Source organism: Haliotis asinina, chromosome 14 (assembly GCF_037392515.1).
Source record: "Haliotis asinina isolate JCU_RB_2024 chromosome 14, JCU_Hal_asi_v2, whole genome shotgun sequence".
In the NCBI taxonomy this organism is placed as follows: domain Eukaryota; kingdom Metazoa; phylum Mollusca; class Gastropoda; order Lepetellida; family Haliotidae; genus Haliotis; species Haliotis asinina.
Window position 1 is genome coordinate 35,486,624 of NC_090293.1, and position 27,989 is coordinate 35,514,612.

Genomic DNA, 27,989 nt, shown 5'->3' on the forward strand with positions numbered 1-27,989 from the left:
ATGTTTCTCGTGTGCTTCGTTGTGGGGCAGGACTCAAGTATTGAAAAACTCAGGAGTCCAACTGACAAAGACGGTCACCCCTCCAAGGACTGTCCGAGCTCGACGGTGCTTAACTTCAACTGATGGTGACCTGAGCTCTATGCACAGGACCACTCGCCACCACATAGGGACGTTCACAATAGATGGAAGTCTTCCTGTCTGGGTATCAAACACGTCAGCACCCATCTAGCTGACACACGGAAGTCGTAATGTCTCTGTATCCCACATGTTAGCACACCTACCTATCTGACATACGGAAGTCTTCAATATGTGGAACTCTTCCCGTCAGGGTATTCCACATCTCAACACACCTACGTATCTGACATATGGAAGTGTTTGAATATATGGAAGTCTTCCTTTGTGGGTATCCCACATGTTAGCACACCTAACTGTTTGACATCCGGAAGTCCTCTTGTCTGGCTATCCTACATGGTCACTCACCTTCTTATGTGACATAATACTCATGATGATTCAGTTATATAGCGCCTAGTATCCATCATACTCACTGGACGCTGTAATCAGAATCTGATTATTATTACCCCGGATAACCCTAGCTACCTCTCAGACACTAGAAGGTTTTGGTCACAGGATTTACTGTTGGGTAAACAGAGGCAAATTGGAACAAACTCACTTGCCTAAGGTGAGACCACATGTTTCCCGTGTGCTTCGTTGTGGGGCAGGACTCAAGTCCTAGAGACTCTCAGGAGTCCAACTGACAAAGACGGTCACCCATCCAAGGACTGTCCGAGCTCCACGGTGCTTAACTTCAACTGATGGTGACCTGAGCTCTATGCACAGGACCACTCGCCACCACATAGGGAAGTTCTCAATACATGGAAGTCTTCCTGTCTGGGTATCAAACACGTCAGCACCCATCTAGCTGACATACGGAAGTCGTAATGTCTCTGTATCCCACATGTTAGCACACATACCTATCTGACATACGGAAGTCTTCAATATGTGGAACTCTTCCCGTCAGGGTATTCCACATCTCAACACACCTACGTATCTGACATACGGAAGTGTTTGAATATATGGAAGTCTTCCTTTGTGGGTATCCCACATGTTAGCACACCTAACTGTTTGACATCCGGAAGTCCTCTTGTCTGGCTATCCTACATGGTCACTCACCTTCGTATGTGACATAATACTCATGATGATTCAATTATATAGCGCCTAGTATCCATCATACTCACTGGACGCTGTAATCAGAATCTGATTATTATTACCCCGGATAACCCTAGCTACCTCTCAGACACTAGAAGGTTTTGGTCACAGGATTTACTGTTGGGTAAACAGAGGCAAACTGGAACAAACTCACTTGCCTAAGGTGAGACCACATGTTTCCCGTGTGCTTCGTTGTGGGGCAGGACTCAAGTCCTAGAGACTCTCAGGAGTCCAACTGACAAAGACGGTCACCCATCCAAGGACTGTCCGAGCTCCACGGTGCTTAACTTCAACTGATGGTGACCTGAGCTCTATGCACAGGACCACTCGCCACCACATAGGGAAGTTCTCAATACATGGAAGTCTTCCTGTCTGGGTATCAAACACGTCAGCACCCATCTAGCTGACATACGGAAGTCGTAATGTCTCTGTATCCCACATGTTAGCACACATACCTATCTGACATACGGAAGTCTTCAATATGTGGAACTCTTCCCGTCAGGGTATTCCACATCTCAACACACCTACGTATCTGACATACGGAAGTGTTTGAATATATGGAAGTCTTCCTTTGTGGGTATCCCACATGTTAGCACACCTAACTGTTTGACATCCGGAAGTCCTCTTGTCTGGCTATCCTACATGGTCACTCACCTTCGTATGTGACATAATACTCATGATGATTCAATTATATAGCGCCTAGTATCCATCATACTCACTGGACGCTGTAATCAGAATCTGATTATTATTACCCCGGATAACCCTAGCTACCTCTCAGACACTAGAAGGTTTTGGTCACAGGATTTACTGTTGGGTAAACAGAGGCAACTTGGAACAAACTCACTTGCCTAAGGTGAGACCACATGTTTCCCGTGTGCTTCGTTGTGGGGCAGGACTCAAGTCCTAGAAACTCTCAGGAGTCCAACTGACAAAGACGGTCACCCCTCCAAGGACTGTCCGAGCTCGACGGTGCTTAACTTCAACTGATGGTGACCTGAGCTCTATGCACAGGACCACTCGCCACCACATAGGGAAGTTCTCAATACATGGAAGTCTTCCTGTCTGGGTATCAAACACGTCAGCACCCATCTAGCTGACATACGGAAGTCGTAATGTCTCTGTATCCCACATGTTAGCACACATACCTATCTGACATACGGAAGTCTTCAATATGTGGAACTCTTCCCGTCAGGGTATTCCACATCTCAACACACCTACGTATCTGACATACGGAAGTGTTTGAATATATGGAAGTCTTCCTTTGTGGGTATCCCACATGTTAGCACACCTAACTGTTTGACATCCGGAAGTCCTCTTGTCTGGCTATCCTACATGGTCACTCACCTTCGTATGTGACATAATACTCATGATGATTCAATTATATAGCGCCTAGTATCCATCATACTCACTGGACGCTGTAATCAGAATCTGATTATTATTACCCCGGATAACCCTAGCTACCTCTCAGACACTAGAAGGTTTTGGTCACAGGATTTACTGTTGGGTAAACAGAGGCAACTTGGAACAAACTCACTTGCCTAAGGTGAGACCACATGTTTCCCGTGTGCTTCGTTGTGGGGCAGGACTCAAGTCCTAGAAACTCTCAGGAGTCCAACTGACAAAGACGGTCACCCCTCCAAGGACTGTCCGAGCTCGACGGTGCTTAACTTCAACTGATGGTGACCTGAGCTCTATGCACAGGACCACTCGCCACCACATAGGGAAGTTCTCAATACATGGAAGTCTTCCTGTCTGGGTATCAAACACGTCAGCACCCATCTAGCTGACATACGGAAGTCGTAATGTCTCTGTATCCCCCATGTTAGCACACCTACCTATCTGACATACGGAAGTCTTCAATATGTGGAACTCTTCCCGTCAGGGTATTCCACATCTCAACACACCTACGTATCTGACATATGGAAATGTTTGGATATATGGAAGTCTTTCTTTGTGGGTATCCCACATGTTAGCACACCTACCTATCTGACATCCGGAAGTCCTCTTGTCTGGCTATCCCACATGGTCACTCACCTTCGTATGTGACATAATACTCATGCTGATTCAATTATATAGCGCCTAGTATCCATCATACTCACTGGACGCTGTAATCAGAATCTGATTATTATTACCCCGGATAACCCTAGCTACCTCTCAGACACTAGAAGGTTTTGGCCACAGGATTTACTGTTGGGTAAACAGAGGCAAATTGGAACAAACTCACTTGCCTAAGGTGAGACCACATGTTTCTCGTGTGCTTCGTTGTGGGGCAGGACTCAAGTCCTAGAAACTCTCAGGAGTCCAACTGACAAAGACGGTCACCCCTCCCAGGACTGTCCGAGCTCGACGGTGCTTAACTTCAACTGATGGTCCTACATGTTAACACACCTACCGATGTGTTCAGGAGAAGGAACTGTGTTTGTGAACGTAGAATATTCGCATGCGTTTTTGTTTGTTTTTGTTACGAACATTAACGCAAACACTATTGACTTCGTGAAAGATGAGTTGAGTCTGCACGATTTTTCCCCGATAGCAATCTTTAAAACAGTTTGTTAGAACTTCGGACGGGTGCGGTTGTGTTTTTGATGACCCCTTCCAATTGTATGTGTAAGACTCTCGAGAGTTTATTTTTGATAGAACACTGGGTAACAAAAATGATAGCAGAGCGCGGTTGTTTAGTTTAGTGTTAAGTCTTATTTGGGAATAGTGTTCAGTTCGCACTTTAGTGGTTGTTGTGTGGACGCTTAATAAGGTAAATTTAACTGAAGTTTGGTAGCAAACAATTGTACAGTGTGATTAGATCACTATTAGTTAGTCAATCATGCACACTGAAACATGTCACAAACAGGACCGAAACAGATTAACCATGATGGTCGTGACTATGTAGCCGAGATAGCAGAACTTAAACGCAAAATCTGCAATTACTAAAGCAACCAATAATCTTGAGAGACTTTTATTGATGAACAGAGTGTTCAGAACCAGAGAGAAATCAGAAATGCAATTGAAATAGTTAATGATTATTAACTTCGGGCTATCGAAATATGAGTGTCATTGTCTGTAACATTTCAAAGAACAGGAGATAGAAATGACATGACAAAAGTTACAGACGAAATTACCGAAATGGAAGTAACTGGGAATGGAGTACAAGCACAAGCTAGGTCAGATACGAGCTCATTTAGCAGTGGGAGAACTGGAATATCTAGTTTGTTTAGGGTTGAAAAAGGAAAGCATATTCCCGTTATCAATTCTGTATTCAATTCCTGTTATCTTCTGCATATGACGTAGCACTAGATAGATTGGAGAGGAAGTATGGTGACAAAAGACGCCAAGTTACCTTACAGTTGGAAGAAGTGTCCAACTTTAGGCCCATTCGTTCTGGCAATGTTAAGGATATTGAGATGTTTGCAGGTTTCTTAGAGATACTGACAGACTAGAGGAGTTAGGAAGTGGAGCATTATACAATCAGTTACTGAAGAAAGTCCATGTTAACTGATTATCACAGATGGGTATTTGATCGAGAACGCCAAGAGTCAGTAGAAACACTGCGTGAGTGGGTGAAGCTGAATTTAGTGTTATGGCATCAGAAACATTGCATTGTCTACCCCAGAAGGGAAAGACTATAGCTAGAGGTCAGAGCAAATCACGTTCTTTCTTGGGTGATCGACGGACTGACATGAGAGTTGAGCGTGCTCTCTGTAAAAACAGTCATCACATTTGGAAGTGTAAACAATACAAGTTGATGAGTGTTCCCGATAGATGGAAACTGCGAAAAAATTAAACCTTTGCGTCAGATGTCCTGGCACTAACCACCAGGCTAAACGTTGTAATCGTAGAACGACACAACAGGTTTCTTCACTCAAGAAAACGATGTGAAGCCACAGAAACTGAAAATCAAAAACAACATGACAAACAGTGTCCATCTGTAGTTACAATGTCCTTACTTGATCCAGCAGGTCAATGTTGGTATCACTGAGAACACTGCCAGTAGTTCTTAAGAATGGAAGCAAAAAAATATTGTTAATGCACTATTGGATGATGCCAATACACAGACTTATACCAACAGGGATGCAGCCTTAGAATTAGGCTTATCTGGTCCGTCACAGAAAGTTTCTGTTAATGTCCTCAACGGGCAACATGAAATGTTTGACACCATGTCAGTTCAGATTGGTCTAGAGAGTTTGGATGGATCGGTCAATACTACAATATATGCCTTGACAACAACTGGGGTTACTGGACAAGTTGTTGATTGGCGGAAGTATGCAGGTAGGTGGAAACACATTGAAAACATTGAGTGTCCTAAGGTTAAGTCTCATCATATCATAGATCTCCTTATTGGCATGGAGTATCTCGAACTACACAGCTTTATATCAAATTTACGATTGAAGACAAATGGGAGATATATCTGAGTCATTCAATATTGATGTGATAATAGTGAATGTTTTGAAAATGCACCAATACTGATGACACCCCATGCACGCGTATGGGGGCAGCCTGCTGCGTTGTGCACGTGCCCCCCATGCGTTGTGTTTAGAGAAATAGCGGTGCGTTTGTAGTCGGCTTTTTGTGGTTTGGATCTGGCCCGCTGCTCAAGACGACAAGACAGTGGTGATGATATGATAGTTTATTGATGCGAGGGATGAAACTGTTGCTGAGACAAGGCTGAGAGAGGGAAAAGAGGTTTCCAGCACAGCAAGAGCAAGGGTTGTATAATTTAAACATCAAGTTATAGAGTTCAAGTTGGGTTCAAGCTGCACTTTCAACAAAAATTCAAGCACATGGTTAGGGCCATGTTTATAATATACAGCAGTTATAAAGCTAATATATTTAACTCAGTTTATATAATTATCAATTAAATATTACTTTTACGGTTATCTTATTATTATTTCAACATTTTGAACCTTTTTAAAGGGATTTATAAAATAAAGAGGCAGACGGAAAACAGATTGAAAAAATGGCCATACCTGAGACAGGGAAATGATGTTTCCAGCTCACCAACAGCTAGTGGAGCAATATGGAAAACAGGTGACCAAAAGAATTAAGGTCAAAGGACACAATAGCCAATTAGGAAGTAGGCAACACATGAAATGAAGCCTTTGATCTGTAAAATCAAAAAGGAAAATCCCAAAGAATCGGTTACCTGGCTAAAGATGGAGAGGAAATGAAGGGAAAGCCTTATTGTTAAGGCTCCAGAAAAACAGAAGTAAAAAGTGAAGATGTGTTGAGGTGGTATTCAGCGGCAAGACTCAGACAAGATGGACAATATGAACACTTAACATATAATGACGCTATTAATAAAAGCACTGCCACTCGTTCATAAGAATGATGTCTGTCTTTGAAACTTTCTTGTAACGCTTATACTTGCTACCCAGGTTGAAAGCCCAGGTCCCCCTGTACATGATGCATAAGTGTGGTATTTTTTTCGTAGTGTCGCATGGATATTCTAGGACACTAATACGAAATCCCCTCTCAGTCTAAATGCTCTATCTGCAGGAAACACGTAGTCTCTTTGTCTCTAGTCAAACCTGGTCTATCTACAAGAAACAAGTGATCTCTTTGTCTACCATTACGTGAACGGGGCATCAGCATGACAATGTTGATTGGAGGACATAGGAGAGGTATGTGGTTTCTAACGGTACGTGCATCCAGAACAAGGGGGCCATTGTATTCAAGGCACATCATATCCTTTGCCACAGCACGAGTTCGTTTTAACTAGCTGCTCAAGATTCAACAATATGCAGTGAGAGATGTCAAGTGTAGTTCTAGGTCTAGTACAACCCAGTTAGGCGGTAAGTTAGGTTGAACTTGCTCCCAACAATAAAGCTTCTAAATCACCACAACAAGTAAACATTTGATGTGAATATATATGATCAGGATTTTGAATTTTAAACATTTAATGTAAACATAATTACGAAATTGTATTCTTAACATTTGAGGTAAATCTGATTAAACATTATTTTCTTAACATTTAGGTAAAAAAATTAAGAAATTGTATTCCGAACAAACACAGAACAGAGTCAACAATTTGGACATTTGGCGAAAACAGCCAGTGTACATATGTAAACATATGTATTTTTGATGACCTTGATGAATGGACTCGCTATGCAAGGTGATCTGTGGGGTTTCAGATATATGTCAGTGGTTACACTGTGAGGTGATTTGGAAAAGGGAAAAACACAATCGAATTCTTTGTTGGTGTGTTTATTTGTTGTTAAACATTTCACTGACCAATATACTAATATATTTTACAGCGATGTGGCGGTGGTCTGTATAAGCCTTGACCAGACAAACCAGTGATCCACAGCATGAACCAATATTAATCTACTCAACTGGGATACGATGACATGTGTCAACCAAGTCTGCCTACCCGATCTACCTATATACAATAAGCATTGGTTGCTGAAGACCAAATATATACCTAAACTTTTCGTGTCAAATGCTCTTGACCTCCTCCTACCGATGTACTACTGTTTGGAGTTGAAAGCAGGTTTCTGCCTGAAGTCTAGAGCTGCACAACAGTTATCATAATTCATTATACTTTCTGACAATTACCACGGGCTGTTTGCCAACTTGGGTGTTGGCTTCTGCATTACTAGGAACAGGCGGTTTCGGAATATACTTCTAATCCTTCGGCGGGTGAATGATCATTATACAAAAATAGGCATCCAAAATGTATAACATGTCATAAGGATGATCTAGTTTTTTTCACTACCTCGTCTTATTTCAGTGTCAGAACGATTCGGACTTTATATCAGCATGCATTGTACTTCATAGTGCTCCTTTTGAGCAGGGGTCTAGATTTCAGTTTCGAAACACTGCTCATTAGTCAAGGACGACGGCAGACAAGTAGGACAGCTGCGGCATTTCTATAGTTGTGTAAACATGCACCGATGGCGTGGATGGTGTATGGTGTATTTTTGACAACGCCTCTTGCCCAACTCGGGATGAGGTGACATGTTGGTTTGTGGCTCCTGGTGTTCTCAACGATGTTTGGTCAATCCCCGTGTCGCCGTCAGTTGTGTGAATAGACTTGACGCACTCCTTGTTTCCAAAGTAATATAGTAAACCCTCGAGGTATGTTTTTTCTTCTCCGTTTTGTGTTTGAGCGAATAATAATCAGACTGGAATGAGAAGCTATTTTACTACTATGAGGACACAATTACTATGACTATAACATCGTAATTGTGTCCTCATAATGAGACTTAATGAATCCTGATAGCAAAAATATCAACATAGGTAAAAATGAAGACGTGAAGCCAGTAATTTACATTGTGATCATCTTTCTTTAGTACCGGTAATATGAACACATGTTCACATATACACCCTCGATATCCATGGTGATTCATACCATTTCTATGAAAACACTGGAAAATGTACAGATTTTCAAATGTTTCCCCGCCAAAGGAAATGTCCGTATTTCAAACCTTAGTAAATGTGGAAAGAATTCTGACATTTCAGCACCTATGACACGTATAGGAATGCTCTATGAGGCGTCAATATTGAACTCATGTCACAGCCTATATGGCACTGGCGCTTGTACATACAGCAGCAAATCCGATCATTGCATATCTCTCCAAAGTATTTGGGTTATATGTATGAAGTAAAATCCGGCGTTTGGTCCCGTGAACTATCACATCAGATACCTATTCAGTAAGAAATGTCTTCAATATATTCAGGAATGTAGAAAATGATAAAGGCGACAGTTTTCAGCTTGTAGTAAAGCTCTACAAAATTGAAGGTATGAGGTATATCAAGTCATTATTCCTTTGTATGAAGCAAATCAGTTCATTTCGCTGTTTGTGGAGTTTAATATTTCAGGTCAAATGGTCTCCTGGCACCTTTCATTCAAGCTTTGAGTACCATCAAGAATCTAAAGGTCTATTTGCTTTGTGAATAGACATGTATCTTAAACTCAACTTTACTTTTGCCGTATATTGTTACTCCCATTCACTACATATGACCATAACATTTCGTAAATGAATTTTAGTATCTGTAGTTTTTCTCTCGTTAAATCATGTTTTGTTTGGAAACATCTCCCAGAGGCAAGCTTGGAGTCTGTCCAAATTGTTGTTTACCTGTGCCTATGCATAGTCAAAGCCTGTTCTTTGGGTGTCTGCTCTACACACTTACACATTACACGTCCAAGAGTATCTCGTTGGGTGTCTGCTCTACACACTTACACATTACACGTCCAAGAGTATCTCGTTGGGTGTCTCCTCTACACACTTACACATTACACGTCCAAGAGTATCTCGTTGGGTGTCTGCTGTATACACTTACACATTACACGTCCAAGAGTATCTCGTTGGATGTCTGCTATACACAGTTACACATTACACGTCCAAGAGTATCTCGTTGGGCGTCTGCTCTACACAATTACACATTACACGTCCAAGAGTATCTCGTTGGGTGTCTGCTATACACACTTACACATTACACATCCAAGAGTATCTCGTTGGGTGTCTGCTATACACACTTACACATTGTACGTCCAAGATTATCTCGTTGGGCGTCTGCTCTACACACTTACACATTGTACGTCCAAGAGTATCTCGTTGGGCGTCTGCTATACACACTTACACATTGTACGTCCAAGAGCATCTCGTTGGGTGTCTGCTCTACACAATTATACATTACACGTCCAAGATTATCTCGTTGGGAGTCTGCTCTACACACTTACATATTGTACGTGCAAGAGTATCTCGTTGGGTGTCTGCTCTACACACTTACACATTACACGTCCAAGAGTATCTCGTTGGGTGTCTCCTCTACACACTTACACATTACACGTCCAAGAGTATCTCGTTGGGTGTCTGCTATACACATTTACACATTACACGTCCAAGAGTATCTCGTTGGGTGTCTGCTCTACACACTTACACATTACACGTCCAAGATTATCTCGTTGGGTGTCTTCTCTATACACTTACACATTACACGTCCAAGAGTATCTCGTTGGGTGTCTGCTCTATACACTTACACATTGTACGTCCAAGAGTATCTCGTTGGATGTCTGCTATACACAGTTACACATTACACGTCCAAGAGTATCTCGTTGGGCGTCTGCTCTACACACTTACACATTACACGTCCAAGAGTATCTCGTTGGGTGTCTGCTATACACACTTACACATTACACGTCCAAGAGTATCTCGTTGGGTGTCTGCTCTACACACTTACACATTGTACGTCCAAGAGTATCTCGTTGGGTGTCTGCTCTACACACTTACACATTGTACGTCCAAGAGTATCTCGTTGGGTGTGTGCTATACACACTTACATATTGTACGCCCAAGAGTATCTCGTTGGGTGTCTGCTCTACACACTTACACATTGTACGTGCAAGAGTATCTCGTTGGGAGTCTGCTCTACACACTTACATATTGCACGTCCAAGGGTATCTCGTTGGGTGTCTGCTATACACACTTACACATTACACGTCCAAGAGTATCTCATTGGGCGTCTCCTATACACAATTACACATTACACGTCCAAGAGTATCTCGTTGGGCGTCTGCTATACACACTTATATATTGTGCGTCCAAGAGTATCTCGTTGGGTGTCTGCTCTACACACTTACACATTACACCTCCAAGAGTATCTCGTTGGGCGTCTGCTATACACACTTACACATTGTACGTCCAAGAGTATCTCGTTGGGCGTCTGCTCTACACAATTACACATTACACGTCCAAGATTATCTCGTTGGGTGTCTCCTCTACACACTTACACATTACACGTCCAAGAGCATCTCGTTGGGTGTCTGCTCTACATACTTACACATTACACGTCCAAGATTATCTCGTTGGGTGTCTGCTCTACACACTTACACATTACACGTCCAAGAGTATCTCGTTGGGTGTCTGCTATACACACTTACACATTACACGTCCAAGAGTATCTCGTTGGGTGTCTGCACTACACACTTACACATTACACGTCCAAGAGTATCTCGTTGGGCGTCTGCTATACACACTTACACATTGTACGTCCAAGAGTATCTCGTTGGGCGTCTGCTCTACACAATTACACATTACACGTCCAAGATTATCTCGTTGGGTGTCTCCTCTACACACTTACACATTACACGTCCAAGAGCATCTCGTTGGGTGTCTGCTCTACATACTTACACATTACACGTCCAAGAGTATCTCGTTGGGCGTCTGCTCTACACACTTACACATTACACGTCCAAGAGTATCTCGTTGGGTGTCTGCCCTACACACTTACACATTACACGTCCAAGAGTATCTCGTTGGATGTCTGCTCTACACACTTACACATTACACGTCCAAGAGTATCTCGTTGGATATCTGCTCTACACACTTACACATTGTACGTCCCAGAGTATCTCGTTGGGTGTCTGCTATACACACTTACACATTACACGTCCAAGAGTATCTCGTTGGGCGTCTGCTCTACACACTTACACATTGTACGTCCAAGAGTATCTCGTTGTGTGTGTGCTATACACATTTACACATTACACGTCCAAGAGTATCTCGTTGTGTGTGTGCTATACACATTTACACATTACACGTCCAAGAGTATCTCGTTGGGTGTCTGCTCTACACACTTAGACATTACACCTCCAAGAGTATCTCGTTGGGTGTCTGCTATACACACTTACACATTACACGTCCAAGAGTATCTCGTTGGGCGTCTGCTCTACACACTTACACATTGTACGTCCAAGAGTATCTCGTTGTGTGTGTGCTATACACATTTACACATTACACGTCCAAGAGTATCTCGTTGTGTGTGTGCTATACACATTTACACATTACACGTCCAAGAGTATCTCGTTGGGTGTCTGCTCTACACACTTACACATTACACGTCCAAGATTATCTCGTTGGGTGTCTTCTCTATACACTTACACATTACACGTCCAAGAGTATCTCGTTGGGTGTCTGCTATACACACTTACACATTACACGTCCAAGAGTATCTCGTTGGGTGTCTGCTCTACACACTTACACATTGTACGTCCAAGAGTATCTCGTTGGGTGTCTGCTCTACACACTTACACATTGTACGTCCAAGAGTATCTCGTTGGGTGTGTGCTATACACACTTACATATTGTACGCCCAAGAGTATCTCGTTGGTTGTCTCCTATACACAATTACACATTACACGTCCAAGAGTATCTCGTTGGGCGTCTGCTATACACACTTACACATTACACGTCCAAGAGTATCTCGTTGGTTGTCTCCTATACACAATTACACATTACACGTCCAAGAGTATCTCGTTGGGCGTCTGCTATACACACTTATATATTGTGCGTCCAAGAGTATCTCGTTGGGTGTCTGCTCTACACACTTAGACATTACACCTCCAAGAGTATCTCGTTGGGCGTCTGCTATACACACTTACACATTGTACGTCCAAGAGTATCTCGTTGGGCGTCTGCTCTACACAATTACACATTACACGTCCAAGATTATCTCGTTGGGTGTCTCCTCTACACACTTACACATTACACGTCCAAGAGCATCTCGTTGGGTGTCTGCTCTACATACTTACACATTACACGTCCAAGAGTATCTCGTTGGGTGTCTGCTCTACACACTTACACATTACACGTCCAAGAGTATCTCGTTGGGTGTCTGCACTACACACTTACACATTACACGTCCAAGAGTATCTCGTTGGATGTCTGCTCTACACACTTACACATTACACGTCCAAGAGTATCTCGTTGGATATCTGCTCTACACACTTACACATTGTACGTCCCAGAGTATCTCGTTGGGTGTCTGCTATACACACTTACACATTACACGTCCAAGAGTATCTCGTTGGGCGTCTGCTATACACACTTACACATTGTACGTCCAAGAGTATCTCGTTGGGTGTGTGCTATACACACTTACATATTGTACGCCCAAGGGTATCTCGTTGGGTGTCTGCTCTACACACTTACACATTACACGTCCAAGAGTATCTCGTTGGGTGTCTGCTCTACACACTTACACATTGTACGTCCTAGAGTATCTCGTTGGGTGTCTGCTCTACACACTTACACATTACACGTCCAAGAGTATCTCGTTGGGTGTCTCCTCTACACACTTACACATTACACGTCCAAGAGCATCTCGTTGGGTGTCTGCTCTACATACTTACACATTACACGTCCAAGATTATCTCGTTGGGTGTCTGCTCTACACACTTACAAATTACACGTCCAAGAGTATCTCGTTGGGTGTCTGCTCTACACACTTACACATTACACGTCCAAGAGTATCTCGTTGGGTGTCTGCACTACACACTTACACATTACACGTCCAAGAGTATCTCGTTGGATGTCTGCTCTACACACTTACACATTACACGTCCAAGAGTATCTCGTTGGATATCTGCTCTACACACTTACACATTGTACGTCCCAGAGTATCTCGTTGGGTGTCTGCTATACACACTTACACATTACACGTCCAAGAGTATCTCGTTGGGCGTCTGCTATACACACTTACACATTGTACGTCCAAGAGTATCTCGTTGGGTGTGTGCTATACACACTTACATATTGTACGCCCAAGAGTATCTCGTTGGGTGTGTGCTCTACACACTTACACATTGTACGTCCAAGAGTATCTCGTTGGGTGTCTGCTCTACACACTTACACATTGTACGTCCTAGAGTATCTCGTTGGGTGTCTGCTCTACACACTTGCACATTACACGTCCAAGAGTATCTCGTTGGGTGTCTGCTCTACACACTTACACATTACACGTCCAAGAGTATCTCGTTGGATGTTTGCTATACACACCTACACATTACACGTCCAACAGTATCTCGTTGGGTGTCTGCTCTACACACTTACATATTGCACGTCCAAGATTATCTCGTTGGGTGTCAAGAGCACATGTTGAAAGTGTCCGAGAGAGCGTCTTTTAAGTGTTAAGCGCTCACATACCCTTAAGGATGACACAAACATTACAAGTGACAAAGAGTGCGCCTTCGGGTGTCTGAGCACAAGTTGCAAGTGTCAGAAAGGACGGCATCAAGTATCTAGAGCACATATGACAAGTGTCAGAGAGCGCACATTGCATATGTCAGACAGTGAATCTTCGAAAGTCTAGAGCACACTATACTTCTAACGTTTCTCTCATTTTGTATGCATAAGACATGAAACAAGCTAGATTATTTGTGTGTTCAATTTGGTTTTATGTAAGGATATTGCTAAACGATATCATTTTTGGGCAAAACTATAACACTATGAAAGTATAACGCTACCCCAACGCTCCAGATCTCACAGAACAAACACACCCTATCCTGCGATAACACGACAATAGTCACTGTTTTCGCCATCTGCTGCATTGTGTGTTCTCGTCGAGCACATCCATCGGTAAACGCTAAGTTGCTGTGTTTATTTGATATCAAACTTCCCTAAATATATCGACTAAAGTGAAAACACAGCTTCTCAATTAGCTCAGAAGAAAACGTCGAACATGTTGGGTTGACAAAATTTGACTGATCAATTTTCATTTTTATTTGAATAGTTATAATCACAAACTTGCTTATGGACAGGTAACAGCTTAGCTTGTCCGATCAACGATTTAAATATTGGCAGCCAGGAGGGACGTTGTCAGAATGAAATCGGAGACAATTTTGAGATGAAAAAAATCACAGCTCCTTGCAAACTTTCCATTGCTATTTGCGTGTCTAGACCTCTTATATAGTGGGTCCTATACTGACGTGTGACTATATAACTCCAGGAGCGTACACGCGTACATTTAAATGAATTGAAGTAACAGTAAATGAACATGAACTCACACAGACAAACAGTTGTGTGGGGATCTATAATCTTGATATTAATGCAGCTCCGGCACCGAAAAACATTCGTTGGTTTGTTTTCCACCCGTGACCTGAAAGGCGATGCCCGTGACAGGGAATAAAAAGTGAATTTGTACCTCCCCATCCCCTCACTGACCACGTCTGCTGCCTAGGGTCTGTTAGCCTGGACACATTGACTCTTGTGCAAGTAATGAAATTTGGACAAATGGTGTTTATTCACACCACGTTTCGCATTAACAATCCATCTAGTGACGGGAAGCGTGCAGGCTATAACCGAATGTGCGCTACATCCTTAGTTACATCTTGTCGCTTGGACTAACGTTAAATATTTGCCCTGCCATCGCTTACACCCGCGTGTTGGTACACAAGCCTTGTAACGTTAAGTATGAGGTTGAACACACCAACTCCTCTAATTCCCAATTGTTCATTATGATTATCGCGCAGTTCATTAATACCTTTTGTGAATGATGTGATGTCTGATGTAACAGAAATAATCACAAACCTCTAAGGTATGGACTCTATCAGCAAATGACATACAGTTTCAATAACCTTCAGTTTTTCAGGTAATAATGTTGGTGTTAAATTCAATATTTTCAACACGCGTACGATAGAGCTCCGAAGGGTTAAAACAATGAAACCTTATTTATAATAATATGTTAATATGTACCGACATAGTATTACCTATTGACCCATCTATATCAAACTTTACAGTGGTGTACTACAGTTCCCGTTGGAGGGCTGGTGTGTGCTCGACAGCGCCTTTGATTTGTTGATATTGCAAGTTCGATCTCATTCGTAGCCTCTTTCTCGCGTGTCTCCACACACTGTGCACGTCACGACTGGCAGCAAGGTGTGAACTAAAGGACGCTCTCACTGTACATCACAACATACAACATGGTGAGCGTGTTTCTTTTGAATTCATGCTTAACAACCAACAAATTTAGACATGCAAAGCAAAGTCACCTTGCATATATGGTTTTGCGACTGTTGTAGATATATTACCTCAACTAAAAGCGTTTTGGGATTTATTTATGAATGTACGTTTGATATATGTATTGTGATAGTACTAATTGACGATTTGCCACATATACGTTATTCTTGATGCTCTGTCTAACAATGTTATCCATGGTGACCATGGTTTTGAATGAAGTTTAGTGGTCAAATGCAGGCTCCACCTTTGAGGTAATAAATGTAAAGGACACAGGGCATATGTTTGACCAAATGCCAAATGTATATAATTATATGTTCTACACTATACTTTTCGAAATTTCAACAATCTTCTCATTATTTCAAGTTCCTTTCCAACTACACAACTGAGAAATGTTCCTCGGTAACACATTGTCGAAATTTAAATTTTGATCGTGACACATTGATTATTTCTCTTATTCAGTTTCTTATTCAAAATCACAGAAAAATTGAAAGGAATTTCTCATAAATGTGAAAAAAAACGTGAATGTGTGATATCATATTTATGCAGCCAAAGTTCAGTCGTCAATCAATCACACTGACTTCTGGCTACAGGTCACTATTAGCATATGATGTTTGATATTGCTGTTAGTTTATCTTGAACCGACCCTCCTTACAAATTATATACACGATTTTGAGAGCACTATTTTAACAAAAACATCCAAACCTAATTAGGAGAGATTATCGAGGATTATCCTACAAGAATGCTCAGTTGATTACAAAAGCCATGAACATGCTCTTGTTTGTCTTCACACACGAGTTTCAGTGGCAGAATGCTAGCGACAGTCACCATCAAATACAGATACACGTTCACTTGGTTTATATTATCGATAATCCCATCGCAAAACAATTCAGTGTCGAGTATGCAATATTTCCAACAGAATAATTTGTTGGGAAAATTGGAAGCATACTTTAGGATGTTTTGAGGTCAAATCGGTCCATCATACACAATTAAAATATATACTTAAAATAAAGAAACTTGACATTGGAAAAAAGAAATTTGGAAACTATTTGGCACAAACCAATCCATGCTGAATCTCAAGATGTTGGGGAATGGTTGCCATCGAAAGAATGGTTAAATAAATAAACGTTGAATAAAAACTAACCTTACACTCACGTCTGTAGGAAATCGCTGCAACGCAACCTATATGAAATGCACGTTCATCTTGGACTTGTGCATCACCCTGAGCGTTAAAAAGCCACAGAGGTACTCCACATGCATTACTTTAAGCCACTATAGACGACAAGAGAATGAAAAGAATGACAGAACCTCAAAGACATTTTCAGTGTACAAGGACGGACATATAGGGTGGCAAGACAACTAAGCGTGTCCTGGCAGACCATCCCAACCTATGAACCCGATGCAACAATACTGGGAGTTCTCATGACAGACAGAGGTTAGGTCGACCCAGAGGTACCACCGCCGCCTAGGATTGCAACATCCGGCTCAGACATCTGCGAACAAACATCACAGCCGCATAATCCACAACATTCAAAATCCCTGCACTGCTCCGAATCTCCGACCTAACAGTGCGCAGCTGGCTATGGGAAGCCAGACGTTTTGCCAGAAGACCAGTTCAACTTCGCGTCGTTACCTTCATCAACGTCAACGGTTGGTCTTTAGAGCATGACAACGTTCGACCTCACGTAGCACGTGTTTGACAGGACTTCCTTCACCAAAACAATGTTCAGGTGTAATCTTGCCCTTCTCGATCACCCAACTTGTTCCCCTTTGAACATTTCTGAGACACTCTTGATCGGCGCTTGCGGCAGCGTAACCCGGCACTTCAGAGAAATGCAACAAGAAATGCACACAACACTTAGCAAGAGTATCAAAACATTCCTCAAGACAGCATTCGTCATCTTTTTCTATGGGTCACAGCAACCAAGCTGTTATCAATGCTCATGGTGGTCACACCAGATACTGCCATTTTACTCTGACCAAGCGGCTTTAATGGCTCTCTTTGGTTTCACCTGACACTTTCTAGGTAATCACGTTTGGGAAATTTTTGTAAAATGGTTTTACTGTACATGAGCAATGATATATCCTCAGTAACTAAACTCAAAAACAGCATGTCAAGTTTCTTTTTTGGAAGACTATATATTGATGATTTTCATATTTTATATGCATTCTTTTCTAAAGAAATGTTATGGCTCTATAGTGTTATTGCAGGCTCTGATGATATAAACACTCCTGGATTAATTTTAATACACTGTCAAATTTTACTCATTGTTTGTTTCTATTCCAGACGCAAACTGTGCAAGATTGTGGTCGACTGGCGGCCATATTGATGTGCTGGACCATTACAGCATTCATTTGTCATCAGTGTGCTAAAGGCTATCTTTCCCTTCTCCAAGAGAGTGCAACGGGTTTCATACTGGTGTCCATGCTTCAGTTATCGCTGTGTGTGTTGACGCTGACGATGACGGTGAAGGAAGATGTCACGTCTTCAAAGCGACACAAGGCAATGACTGTAGCAGGCCATGCGGTAGCTACACTAGCAACCAACTACAGCCTTTCCATGATTCACGCTTCGTCAACGTTCGCCATTAAAATGCTGGAGCCAATCACAAGTGCCATCATACAGAGGGCTGTGCTCTCTGTCCATTTACCAATCTCATCGCTGTTAACGTTACCGGTGATCGTGTCAGGGGCCATCCTTTTCACTGGAAACCCATTCCAAGACGCTGCATTGTCCCAAGGCCTTCTGTGGGCACTAATTTCAAACCTGGCTCTCGCATTTCGTAATATTTCAATGAAGCATTTGTTCCAAAATGGCCACCATCTGGAGACCAGATCAAAAGTCGTAACAATTCCAACCGCAGGAGTCCTGCTGCTGATGGTGACTCTTCCGTGTTTGGTCCAGGAATCTTCCCTCTGTAAAATGGGGATGCTAGCAACATCGTCTGCCGTGTTCCACGTCGTATACACATATCTATCAATCGCAGTGGTGTTAAAGTCTGTTTCTGTCGTCACTCACGCCGTCATCAACATTTTTAAAAGGGTTGCAGTTGTTCTACTGTTGTGTGTGTTTGGAAAAGGGGAGATAACATTGACCAACATCACAGGCCTTTTAGTGTCTGGCGTGGGCCTCGTACTGTACACCATAAAGACGAAACAAGTCCAAAGTCCATCTAGGACCGCTTCTGTTGTAACCACAAAAGGTTTGTATTTACGGTAACAGTCTGCCTTCGTTACTCCTAAAACTCAGTAACTTCAGTTCACCTCAGAAACTCCGTATCACAGACGCAGTAACAGTGCTAACATATTGCTTACAATAATGCATCTTACTGCTGATATCTATGTAATAATGTTAATTATGCCATTATATGATTTAGTTTAAGAGATCAAATTTCTTACAATTCTTTGCAGCATTCTGTAAAACTTCCATTGTTGTCAAAACTCCGCCAGATTGCCATCAAATGAGTTTGTTCTCTGCGAACGAACTAGGAACACGTCACTAACAACAGATGCGCGTTGTTTAAACGATATGTGTCCTCACATAAAATACAGACGCTGTGTGTCTCTCAACACTCTAAAAGATGAATTAGAAATTTTCATTCCTTTCACTTCTCGCTTACGCTAAACATACATTCAACGAAAAAGGTTAAGGATCATCCCAATTTTCAATAATAAAGCATTTAACAGTTTTTATTGTGATTCATATACTACTGAAAGCTGAATATTGAATATTTGGATGGAACTCAACCTTTTGGGGTTGAGTATGTATCTGAGGTTCTCCGATTACCTGTTACGGATCAATCAGAGTTTACCAGATCATTGAAGCGGCAGCTGACATGTGCATTCTGATCACGTAAAGTGGAAAAGCTTCACAAGTCGTATTCCCATCGACAGCTACAGACTGTAAATTGAAAAAATCACAATCATCGTCTATACATGGTTTTAATGTTTGACCATGGGAAATGTTATGATATCGCTTATCATACACCAGTTCAGAAGCACCTTTTGTTCGTTTTTTAGGTATTTGTAGAATTATTTCTCGTAAATATTTTTATGTAAAATAACTGCAATCGCTAGATTCTTCTACTGAGTGGTCGATGATCTGATCTGATGTGACCTGTTATGGGATGTCCTCACATCTCATGGGGCGGTGGAGTATCTCAGTGGTTAGAGCGTCCGCTCGTCACACCGAACTCCCGCGTTCGATTCCCAACCTGGGAACAATATGTGAAGCCTATTTCTGGTGTCCCAGGCGTAATATTGCTGGAATATTGCTAAAAGGCGGCGTAGAACTAAACTCAATCAGTCTCTTTGTGTGCAGTGACAGTGACAGCAGTACTGATTGATGTTGCAATGATCACGTTGATATTAACAGCGATATTATGCATCCGTTCGGATTCGAAACAAACTCAACGAAAAGTTACTCAATTATTATGACATAGTATCTTGATGTTTTGCTGTTGCAAATTGCGAAGAGGATCACAGGGGATTTTTTTGCCTTCTGAGTTGAGAATGTCCATCAAACTTCATCAGTCTAAGGTTACTTATTGTAAGAGCTTGGTGTAAATGTCCCGGAAAATGTAAACCATGAAAATCCGTGTTAAACGAATTTATCCAGGTAGGTCATGCGGTGCTGTCATTCGGTATCCAGGGTAGTTTACGACAATGACGTGTGCCTCCTCATTACAAATATGTAAATGCTTCAAAGCCAAGCTGAAGTGAACAGTCGCGGCCACAATGTTAATTGTTAGTGACAATAACTGATGCTAAAATTGTGATCCACTTTTGTAGATTAACTTGTGAAGTGAAATTTCATGAAATTACTGAAGTATATCGATTCTTGTTACACAAAATGACGCGAAATGTCTGACCTCTTAGTCATTGTACGAAATGGCTGACCTCTTAGTCATTGCACAAAATGGCTTACCTCTTAGTCATTGTACGAAATGGCTAACCTCTTAGTCATTGTACGAAATGGCTCCTAAACAAGAAACGCATAGACGAGAAATATGTAGCGAAAATATTGTATTTTCAAACATTTATAACTCGTCCACAGATAGACTTTAGTGCATGAAATTTTACACAAGTTTAGAAGAAGGTAATGTCTATACAACCAAGTAGATACTTTTATAAAACGGAGGCGCTGAGCGTGATAGTGACGGCGTATCACGACCCCGACGTCGGGTTTCCTTGTTCTCAGACGAATCCCTTTCCACCTGTTCCGTACAGTTTGACCGGATATGTTCTGAAGTCCAGGCACCCTAGCTGTTGTGCTCTCACCCGTGACTGTAGTACCAGGATCTACCGATTTGTGGCTGCAGTGGTAACTCGAGGTCTGCTTGTACGGGAACGGTCATTTGTTATACCCGTTTGGTTGCAACGAGCTGCAAGCCATGATATCTTGCTCAGGTTAACATTCAGACGCAAGGCGACAGAAGATTGGTAATCTCCAGCATGCATTTGTGACAGTCTGATTGTGAAATCAGTCATTTCGTGAGATAGGGTCAACCATTTCGCGTCAGTTTGTTTAACCTTTAGCCTGCTGAATTAATTTCAGCATAAGGCGCTGATAAGAGGGTGGGTGATTTCAAACAGTCGGTGTGTCATTAAATAAGGAACAACTGAAAAATATTCAGCTCATTAATACTAGATACAAAAATAAACATTATTATCAAAAAATATCCAGATAATTTTAAACGTACAGATATTAATTACAAGACAAACATAAATAAAGTAAATTTTATTGAATTTAACTGAACTGCTCGATTGACAGCCGGATGCGTTTTATATTAGGAGCCGTATAGATTGTCCAGTTATCGCAAACCGATTTCAATATTCTTACTACTGATATTTCATAAGTATCTGACTTTAATTTCGTATATTTGTATCGGCAGATATCCGCGCGACGACAAATTAAAAATTAATTCTGAAAAAAAAATAATCGAAAACGTTCGTCGTAAACAAATCATATTTTCGATGTCATGACAGGTCTTATTGAAATGGCACTATTACGTTTATTCAAACGTGTCATGTCATGAAAATAGCAGGATAAAATACATAATTTATAAACATTCATGAGTGCAAATTACAAGTGTTATGGCTCAATGCGTTTTGCACAAACCCGCAAAAAGACCGTGTTAGATCGTGTTACACGTACGAAAAACAAACATGGCGCGCTTCGTCCAACTCCTACATAAAATATAGCTTTTTTGGTCAGAAGAAAGATTACAGAACTCTTCTGTGTAAGACCTGGCGAAAGAGGGAGAATTTCTCATTCTACAAGTGTTCCATGTATCATTTTCCGTTTAGTATGAGGAGAGACAGACGAAAATTAAGATCGTGAAATTTAACTTGTTTTCTAGTAAATGGAAAGGTCACCGGATGTGATGTCACAGACAGGGATTGCCTGATGAAATTCATTTGTTATTGAATATTAACAGAAAAGTTGGAGATATTTCTTCTGACAAACCCAACTTTAGCACAAATAACTGTTTAAAATGATTAATCAGAGCTCATAGAATTTTCTTGGTGTATTTTTGACTATATAATTCGCACATAGGCGAACCAGTTTGACCTTGTATGCTCCCATGACCCGGAAACAGTAGTCGATCAAAACTGCACATGCAGTTTTTCAGTATCTTTATTTGAATTTTTGTTCATATGAGGCACATTACTTTATTGTCCACTGAATATAAAGATAGCAAAGATATAAGTGTGATGCATGTTGATCCCAGCTTATTCTTTTTTTCACATGGTCCGACACAAAAACGTTTACAAACATCATTCTCAACAACAGGTGCGCGGATATGGGCGTGGCATTTGTGTTTCAAAATAACATTCATGCTTTTCTTTTTGTGACAACTTAGTGTAGTAGGAACTGCAGTATACATGTTTTATAAACTAAAATATATTTTCAGTTATAGTTTCACATGAAATCGGAGATGATTTGATAAATATTGTGTTCATATTACGATTGGAAAAATTCAGAACAAGTTGAATTACATTCATAATTTTATGCAATGAATTAACGTTCTTGTTGCATATTTATGATAGATTTGTCAATGCTTTATGTTTCATAACTGGTTACAACTTTAAATCTTTTCATATATTTTCATATGTTAATTGATATTAATAATATGACAATTATTTTTCTCTCCAAAATAGACAAGGGCAAAGACACTTAAAGTCTGTCAATGCATTAGCAGCGTGTAAATAACCAAATTTTAATTAATGTCTTTCAGTAGTGTTGAAAACTGACAATTTTACACAATTCTTTCATACAACTACATGTATGCCATAAAATATATGGATAGATGTTACATATTATTTTGTGTATTTTATTTCTTTATAATATCGTGCCAAAATGTAAATTAAATACAAATGGGTGATGAGCTTTTTTTGTTTTCAACAGTACCACTTTGTTTACTGAATTATTTTGAATCATACATGACTAATGTCATTTATGTTCTTGCAGTACAGTATATTTATCTGAAAATGTTCTCATTTGATAAAAAAAGAAACCATATACGCATAATAAGTTATATTGTCTCTGGTGAAAGTAAACAGGCTTCATATTTTGTAAATATATATTATTCTACCTTATTGTCTTTTCCTGGGTTTAGGAGCAATGTCACAATATGAAATGAGTCTATTGAAATTTCAAGGATTGTTTCTGTTTGCTGAAGTGTCTGATGGTGATATACTAAAATTATTTAGTGTTCAATAGCCTAAACCATCATAAAACAAGAAACATCAAGACCAGTCTTCTTTGAATAGCAAAATGCCAAGGACTGAGCAGTCTTTCGTTTAGGATCTGGAAGCATTTGATATATATGTCTTTGTCATATAAATATGGCAATGAAAAAAATCTAAATTGAAATCATAATGAATAGCTCCAAACTGGACAACAAAAAACACTCACTGCAGAGCTCAGTATTAGGAAAAAAGATATCTACTTGTCCCTGGTGCCACCACATGATTACCTTGATGCCACAGACTAACACAGGTTGCACCTCCTGCTCAACACTTAATTATCTGTCACTTGTAGTTTTGATATTCCATATTCAAGACATCACTACAACAAAATTATTGTAGGTCTGGTATGATAATTTCATATTACTTCATGAAATTTCATCACAAGAAAAAATGAGTCTGTCTTTCAATCACTGTCAGTGTAATCACTGCTCCAAGAGTTTGGATCATCAGTCTGTTTCCCAGATGAAGTCTGTTTTAACAGTAAAACATGAATATATACACTGCAAGTAGGTAAAAAGTATGGCCATAAACATGAGGTACATTTTGCAGTTCAGATTGCACTAGTGCAATATCTAAAAGCTGTTTGGAGCCACGGACTGAGCCACACGACATGGTTTTTTTTATACAAATATGCACATACGTCAAACAATTTGATCTGAAACATTACCTGCATTATACTAGGTAGAATTTACTCCGAAAGCTCAGCTGTTTGGAGTAACAAAATAATTTCAATTTTGCTCCAAATTCGTGAACAAAAGATGTGATGTTTAGCTGTTTTAATGTCTAAATTAAATACTGATTCACAAAGACGATGACAGTTGTTTTCTAAGCAGTAATTAATTTTTATGAAATACATTTACTGTACGTTACATTCTCACACTAGCTCTGGTTTCGTTCGTTTCTGCAAAAGGAAAAATGATTTTTTTCATGACATCTTCAATCATCAAAATTGTACTTCTTGTGATGATATACACAGAACAATATAATGTTATTGTTATTGTAAGTCTCCCCGTGTCAGAACATTCTTTGAAAAAAATAGACCGCGAAAGTCATCGACTTCGGATTTGCTAAAGTAAAGATCAACACATCGACGGCTAACTTGAGGAGAAATACTACAACACAAGCAACAAATGACAACTGCTATTGAACACAACTAACAGTAAATAACTGAGGATGACTGAAAGGTAATTCTGGTGTATAGTATGGATCTTACGGGAATTTGAATCAGTTTAGAAAATGTATCAATGGTCGTTTTCCAACTCGTTCATATTTTACTTCCACGAGTGCCATGCCGTGTACGTGCTTCCGGTTTCATCAAGGGTGGGTACAATTACAAATAATGTGATATTGTTTCATGATGTGCATTATATAGGTATTGAGTGGTTTTCTTTCAATGTATATGTGTTCAGATTCTGCTTATGAACGCGTATTTTCAAACATCCTTCGTATCTTGTCACTTAGAAAGACCGCGAGTTTGGCCACGCCCTTTCGGGTCATCAACGGCTGTCAACTTTGTGAATGTTGGAAAGTTTATCAAACAAAATCAAAATAAAATCGCTAAATCTGGTAATTTCTGTGCAGAGACATTAACATTTACCTATTCACACCGTGTAATTAATTCCAGATAAAATAGTTGGATATGTCAAAAGGATGGCACATTTTCTTCGGCATCACGATACATGTGGAGTTGTTTGTTTACCGCCGTTGCCATGATCGTTCCTGTTCGTCCAATCGATGATTGAGATTGGTTTTGTTTATAATTATTTGAGCCGAAAGTTACCAATTTTTAGAAAATGGGAAACTTGTGGGCTTTCTCTTCGTCAAGGAACAAAAAATATTGATTAAACTATCAAAAAATATTTCATTATGAAAAAATATTAGTCTGGGTACCACACGACGTGGTGCACTGGACGTCAACAATGGCCGTTATTTTCGACTGCGTGCCGAGAAATTCGGCGATCTCATTTTTATTTCGCGGACGTTTCGTTTTAAGGTCTATAAACGTATTGAACATTATATATTTAAAAAGGTGAGAATTAGTACATTCCATACATAATTCATATGACACGTAAATCCGACTCGTTGAATAATTATTGCAAGTTTTATTTGGAGATGTCATTATCCTGCACTCCTGTCGAATGGGTTCGACGGCAGCATTGAGAGGATTAACAACAATCGTTACACTTCAATAATGTCGGGAACTTTCACATAATAAATTAATCTATAAAAGTGGATCAACATTTCAGTCATGACAAATATATATATCATCCAGGCATGTTGCATTGTTTGTCAGAGTGTGTTCGTGCGTGTTTATTCCAGTTGTACTGAGCACTGTAAGAGATGCAGTGCCCCAACGTTACACAGCTCATTAGTCTTTGTTACATGACGGTGGCGTGTGGTCCTGTGCGCGCAGTTCCCGGATGAGTGGCCGTGTTGGTCTCATCATCGCCCAGCATAAAATGGGTACCCGGTGGGATAAAGATGTGTGACTATAACCTTGTAGCGCCCGACAGGCAGCTTGGGTTATCCGTGGTAATAATGATAGGGAGATTGAATGAAAGCTTCAAGCATTCATTGTGCACGTAAAATGTGCGCGATAAATGGGCAATTATGTTTCATGGTAAAGCTCAACATCAGCTCAGGGCCCTTGCCCCTTGTACACGCCGCCCAGGCAGCTAATGGGACTTTTCCCAAGAAACACTGCCTAGTCGAACCCACTAAGAACTTTCAGGATAATATGTAGACTACCTAGCACTGCTGCCTGCACCGAAAACAATTCTGACGACAGTGTACTTGGAATGCAAAAGCGAGGTCCTCATCACGTCAGTGCCAAGCATGAGGATCTACTAAGGGAGCCTAAACGTCGTGGCCAGGTGCCAAAATAGAGTCGAGACTCCAAATTAAACATTGGTCTGTATGATAAATGATGGAGAGGTGTTTAAATTACACTGTTTAGCTTGCTGCATGTAGTTCAGATAGTGTCCTATGTCCTGTTCTACCGACATTTGTGACTCTCTCTCTCTCCCCTCTCTCATTGTCATTATTTCCTATATTTCAGGTACAATTCAAAGAGTAGCAACGTTTCTCCTGCCCTTTACTTTACTCTGCGCGGCTACAGGCCTGACAAAGCTTCACTGGGATACTTTGGTTAACTCCTTAACACAACGGCCAGAACTCAGCGTAAACGAATACCAGAATTCACGTCATCTACACTTCAAACCTGAGAATGGACTCGAAGACTTTCTCTCATTGAAATACGTCGACCATCCATATGATACAGACAGACTGTCACCCCTACTCAATACTCACAACGACGTCATCAAGGAAGCTCAAAGAATACATTTAAACATCTTTAAGGACTTATTTGGTGCAAAGAAATATGCTATTCTATTTGATGTGGCGGACTACGAAAACAAAGGAGACCCAGCTATATCAACTGGAGAAATTATCCTTCTACGAAACCTCGGTATGCAACTTATCTATTATTGTTTGACTAGCAAATGCCCTAGAACAATAAGCCAGTCTGTGAAGATAAGTGAAAAATACCCGAAAGATCAAGTTGTAATTCTTTTTCAGGGTGGAGGAAATATGTTTGCGTATCGAAAAACTGACGAAATAAGAGAAAAGGTGATAAAATCCTTCCCTGATCATCAAATCATCTGTTTCCCGCAAAGCATCTGGTTAAGATATAACGAGTCAGAAATAAACCGATTAGCAAAAATATATAATGGGCATAAAGATTTTACGCTATTGATCAGAGATAGGACCTCACTGGAGAAGATTAGCTCTCTCCTAAACAACACTAAACGTATCCTCGCCCCTGATATGGCTTTTCAGATGGGAGCTTTGTCCCGCTTTGTTCCACCAACTTTTGACATTCTGTGGTTGAAGAGACAAGACGAAGAGACAGCCGGGTACAAACTACCAACGTTTCCCCAACATATAACTGTTCACGTGGCTGACTGGTTCCAAACGTGGCCAACAGCTAAGGACCAGTCCACAATGGAGATGACCATTCATATGGCTACTAATGGTCTTCTGTTTCTTCAGAGAGGACGTGTGGTCATAGCTGATCGCCTTCATGGTCATATTTTGTCCGTGTTGTTGGGGATTCCACACGTGATTCTGGACAACTCCTACCACAAGGTGACCAATTATCACAGGTCCTGGACACAGGGTTTGGACAATGTCAAGGTCGCTAGCACTGGCGAGGAGGCGTTGACCATGGCAATGGAAATTATTGACAAACAAGGTGATATACTACCACGCATTTTACAGTACCATGTTAGTCACGACTAA

General features: G+C 40.7%; 1 protein-coding gene across 1 annotated transcript; it reads left to right on the forward strand.

Moving 5' to 3' along the window:
• On the forward strand, positions 1–27,989 carry LOC137260769 (uncharacterized). The gene is made up of 3 exons (XM_067798343.1): positions 1–105; positions 18,223–19,138; positions 26,749–27,989. Exons 1-3 carry the CDS (start codon positions 1–3, stop codon positions 27,987–27,989), a joined length of 2,262 nt encoding a protein of 753 aa, XP_067654444.1.

What these genes read in the sequence shown, in the direction of transcription:
- LOC137260769 (XM_067798343.1), top strand. Translation starts at nt 1, where the DNA reads ATGTTTCTCGTGTGCTTCGTTGTGGGGCAGGACTCAAGTATTGAAAAA. An exon ending in AGGACTGTCCGAGCTCGACG is followed by an intron (nt 106 to 18,222) that starts GTGCTTAACTTC and finishes TTTCTATTCCAG; the next exon opens with ACGCAAACTGTGCAAGATTG. An exon ending in TTCTGTTGTAACCACAAAAG is followed by an intron (nt 19,139 to 26,748) that starts GTTTGTATTTAC and finishes CCTATATTTCAG; the next exon opens with GTACAATTCAAAGAGTAGCA.